Source organism: Gigantopelta aegis, unplaced genomic scaffold, assembly GCF_016097555.1.
Source record: "Gigantopelta aegis isolate Gae_Host unplaced genomic scaffold, Gae_host_genome ctg3569_pilon_pilon, whole genome shotgun sequence".
Classification (NCBI taxonomy): domain Eukaryota; kingdom Metazoa; phylum Mollusca; class Gastropoda; order Neomphalida; family Peltospiridae; genus Gigantopelta; species Gigantopelta aegis.
This window is the reverse complement of record NW_024533407.1, coordinates 1,449-6,721: the sequence shown is the minus strand read 5'-3', so window position 1 is coordinate 6,721 and position 5,273 is coordinate 1,449. Positions and strand designations below refer to the sequence as shown.

At 33.3% G+C, this 5,273-nt stretch overlaps 1 protein-coding gene across 1 annotated transcript; it reads right to left on the bottom strand.

Annotated features, from left to right (window-relative positions):
• Positions 1-548: 548 nt before the first annotated feature.
• Positions 549-3,654, bottom strand: LOC121392249 (macrophage-expressed gene 1 protein-like; the record flags this gene model as incomplete). The annotated part of the gene is given in 6 exon segments (XM_041523558.1): positions 549-924; positions 1,175-1,278; positions 1,365-1,808; positions 1,871-2,155; positions 2,158-2,259; positions 3,621-3,654. Coding segments are annotated over 6 exon segments (1,345 nt in total), but the record flags the coding sequence as incomplete, so codon positions are not given.
• Between the last annotated feature and the right edge of the window lie 1,619 nt (positions 3,655-5,273).

The window sequence follows — 5,273 nt, the reverse complement described above, 5'->3', positions numbered from 1 at the left end:
ATTAACTATATTAGAAGAGGGTCACACATGCAGAAATGTCATACAATTTATTCAAAGTTAAACTACACAGTAAAAAAACTTATTTCAATTGTAAATGGAAAATCACACAACTTTAATTTGAAAGTAGTTCTCCTTTCAATTGATGGCCATCTTCAAAGTCATCACGAATATCTTTGCGATAGGGCTTTCTTGAGCATTTCCGTTTGCGATATTTGATACTCCACATCCAATAACAAGAACAAAAATAAGAGTACAAAATATAGTCCCTATGATAATACCAACTAATTCTCCAATCTTGGCTGCTTTATTTTCTTTCTTTCCAGTGCCTGAATTAGTATTTTGTAACGTTTCTATTAATTGCTGCCATTGCTATATTCTGTCTCAGTGTATTTTGTCCAGGTTCCATTCTCTTCTTTCACCAAACAGAACCATATGGTCCTACTAAGACCAAAGTGTCAGAAACATTTACGGATAATTCAGAAGTATCTTCATATGGTGGCAATTTAGCTGGATGTGCAATTGTCTCTTAAATGCTATTATTTCAGTACAGTAATTAATACTACATCCACGATCTACAGTAACAAAAAAATGACTGTATCCACTGGGACATTGATGAGGATACTTTCCCTCATTAAACTCGTTAGGTGAAGCTGCTAAAGCATTTCCAGTTTTACAACTGTCAAATCCTCCAAATGGTACACTGTGTTCTGAGCCTCCTATATCATTGCTCACACATATGTTAATATCTGTGCCTAATCGAAGTGGGTAATAAAAGGTTGGACAATGTCGTGAATTAGTAATTGGATTTTGTTCCCTAGAAGTATAGACACCCCCAAATAAGTAGCCAGAACCAGATGGTACAGTTTCATTTGGTGGGAAAGCACACCAGTAGGCATTATAGGTTGCATAATTAGTAACATAAATCTGTTCACACTCATCATGACACCCAAAAAACAAAAGCCAACATTTTTCTTCACAACGACTTTGTGCGCTTACATATGTCAGTGTACCTGTATTTAACCATATAGCTTTGTAGCCTGTAGGACAACTGTAGCTTCCTGTTAATGGATTTGTTTGTTGAGCAGACTTTGCACCACAATACATCAAAGCTTTGTCCATTATAATTCTCACAAACTTGAAAGACACCTCCAAATGTATAGGCTTGTCGACTTACCTCACAAGAATTATCTTCAACATTTGCCTGAAAATCAAAATTGGGTGATAAAGGATCTATGCAACCACTATGAGTGTTTGTCTTATAGTAGGTGATAACTGCATCTGATATATATTGAATTGTTTTTGCCAACAGTATATTAGGTAGTTCAGGTACATTTGAAGATTGATGGCTTCATACAATGGCTTACCTCTGCGATCAATAGCTGCTAAATTGTTACCCGCTATTGCTTTTTCCCAGTCACTATAAGATGAAGTGCTGCTTAACTTAAAAGGTGGACCACCATGAGTAGTAACATGGGAATGTGTTATATTTTCACTGAAACTTTCTTCTTGATTATACTTGGATGAAAACGAATAATTTGCACTTACGGAACCAAATACTTTAGTGCTGAATTGAGCTCTTGCTGAAGCTGAAATGGTCAGCTCTGAACTTGCATTATTTTTCATGAAATCCTTTGAAACAAAAAGATTTAGCTCAAGTGAAGCTCCAGCTAGTACACTTGTAATAACATGAGTACCAAAATCACGTACTAACAATTGACTTAGATACCTGGCCCTTTCAGTGTTGTTATTTTGTATGTTAACTGCAATGTCCAAAATTTGAGACTTAAATGATGGATGAAGATTAGCATCTGGATTGATATGAACAGAATAGAAATGATGATGCACACCAACTTGAACAATCGTGAATTACTGTTCACCATTTTCACTTTTGTGTCTACATATTCACTTGAAAATTTTCCACTTAATACCGAGAAGAAGCCTCCTGCTTCAGCATTGATAGAAGACGAAGTACTTGACTTCCATTGCTGAAAATGGTTAGTCAACTTAGCAGAATAATCGATTTCGCTATTGAGTACTGGTACCAAGTACATGTCATTAGGCAAAATGTACATACCATCACCAGTTATCTGACATGTGGAAAAACTTACATTATAAACTTGTCCAACATCCAAATTACGAAGATTATCAAATCCAATCCTGGTATAACATTTATAGTTTGAAGTTGAGAGCTGGAATCTCGTGAGTTGGTAGTTGGACAATTTCGTATGTCACCAATTGGGTAACTCTGAGACTGTATTTCTATATACAGACAAATAAAAATTATAAGATGGAAAAGAGATAAAGAAAACATTTTAAAATAAATCCAAAATGTATATACCCTAAGTGAGGCTGTGAAGTGATCCTTTATATACTGCAGGACACTCTTGTTCCTGGAACTCCTTGTTCCAGGAAAATTGTTATAGAAATTGTCGTATGACGTTTATTCCTGGAATTATAATGTCATATGACTCTTGGGACAAATTTCCAGAAGAGTGCTGCTATCAGCAGATCTGTACTAATATACACATTATTGTTATGACTGTAGTTATTTTAAGGTCCCATATTTTGCAATAGAATTTGAAATAATATCACTTCCAAGAATTTCTGGTTCTAAGAATTCAGACGTTGTCACAACAATTATAGACAGCTCTGCTAAAGCAAAAATAACAATCTAGAGAATTCCAATCATTTTATACTAATGGATCACAGCAATTAGCAATAGTGTATATGTGTTAAATGATTTCAATGAATCTTACATACACAGAACCTAGCAACTTTATAATTAAGAGACAACAATCACAATAGAATGCTAAAGTTTTATCAAACAACTTCTATTAATAAGCTTACTGATAAAAATGAAAAGTGGATGCAATGTAGGGATAGTTTAGTGTCAAACTGTCAATAACAAAATTATGCAACCAGTAACATCATCCCTACATAATAATGCACACAATATATAATGATTTGTAGTTACAGTTATTGTTATTGTCAATAATTTCTTCATGTGTGCTATTGTTTGGGGATAATGACGTTACCATTACTTATTTGGATTCTTTTTTGGATTGATACATTCATTTTTTAATTTTAATGAACTTGTTTGCACTCTTATAACATGCAATTGCACATAGTGTACCTGCATCTTCCATTTATAGTTCACGTAGTGTCATCATATGGTTAAAGCACTCCCAATAACACAGAATATTCTGAGAGGTACATTTATTCAATAAGTTATGTAGGATGTGCATGTATCAACAGTTAAGTTAATGACCAACAGACCCACTCTTATTAAAAATGGAGATTGTTGATACTCATATGCACTTTTGGACTCCTGACACACATTCATGGGTTCATCTTTTAAAAGGAACTAAATTTGGTAAGTAGTAACATTTTCTAAGAAACTAATACTTGTCTTTGAGATCAAATAAGATCTGGGAATAAATATACGTCAACTGTTTCGACACATATATTATTCATAAGTGGCTACTGGCCCAAATGACCAATAATGTATGGAATGGACCATCGGGATTCACTGACACACTTTGTTCTCTATAGTGGAAAATACTGAGTCATATCTTCCTGAAAACTACAAGAAGGATACTATAGGCTATAACATAACTCACTGTGTTCATGTGGAGGCTTGCTGGCCAGGGGACCCTGTCAAAGAAACAAGGTATAGATTTAAAAAGTACTGATGTCTATTTTGTTAATTGTTCAGATGGTTAGATGATCTTGCAGAGTCTAATTCAGAAGGCTTTCCACAAGGTGATGATAATTCATAAATTTTTTCATAGCATTAAAGTTTGTTTGAACAACTCTTGTAGTAGGTATACAAATTGTACTTGTTAAGGTCGGATTATAAACTATAGTCTATGTTGAATTGGTTGAGGACTTTGAAAATGGGCTATCCATATTTAAAATGGGTTAGCCAACAAAAATTAATTTGATTTTAATCTAATTGTTTGACTCAGAGTTAGAAAGAAGAAACAATTACCATCTTAAAAAAATACAGTCAACCACTACTGCAGCCCAAATAAAAGTACTGTTAAGCTTTTTGTATTATTTAATGACACACAAAAATTGTCGATTTACTCAAGCCCATATGTATCAATGAGGCCATCCTAAAATCTTGTCCCAGCTTTGAGATTATGTAGATAGGAAGCAGTACTTAGCTTTTCTGCAATGAGTGTTATAAAGTGGGCAGTTAAATTGGGCCAGGTGGCTTTAAAGTGGGATAGAGACTTTAAATGGCCAACAGTTTTACAGAAAACGTTGACTTGGATTTTAATTTAGAAGTTTGACCAAGTTTAATAGATGTGTTACAATTTTGTAAATTACTTTTTTGATGTTTAGGTGGTTAATTTATGATATTACTTTTAATAATTTATTATACATAATGCTATTTTAAATGTATTTTATGATATGTATTAAATGTTATTTCAAATCAACATATCATTTTTTGATTAGGTATTATAGGATATGCTGATTTATCATCTGAAAATATAGAAGATGTACTGAAGCACATTGCCGGTCAAAACGAATGAGAGGTATACGTCACATGCGTCACTTTCAACCCATATGATCCAGACCAAGGTGACCAGATTTATTTCCTTTCTGATTCAAATGGTTGACTGGAATGAGTTTATTAGAGAAGTACAACCTCTCATTTCAACATCACTTCTTACCACATCAGATGAAATTGGCTGCTTCTGTAATGGAGAAAGTTTCCAAATATATATTTCATGATAGATCACTGTGGATTACCATATGAAAGAAATGAATTAAAAATTAAAGAATGGAAAGAAGGTGATGATAAACATCAATCAAATCATACATTTCAGGTTTATTGTTAGGTTTAGAACTACTTGTCAAATATCCTAATGTCTTCTGTAAAGTATCAGGTTTATTTTGGATCCACACTGGAATGAAGACTCCATTATCAACATCATTATAACATGTATGGATATATTTGGTCCTGATAGGTGAGCGAAGAATTGACTTAAGAATTTAAGGAACTATGTATGACTATTAATAGGTGTGTGTTTGCTAGTGACTTCCTGTTGATCGCATTAATGGTACATTTAGCCACTCATGACAATAGTTCTAAAAGCTATTGAACAATTATCAAAAGAAGATCAGTACAAGTTTTTTTGTTGGTAATGCCAAGAAATTTTATCGTTTGAATTCTGTTTAGCGCATGTTTATATTGAGTTATGTGTAATAAATGACATTAACTTATTAATAGTGAATAACTTCTTACTTTCAATAGAGCAAAG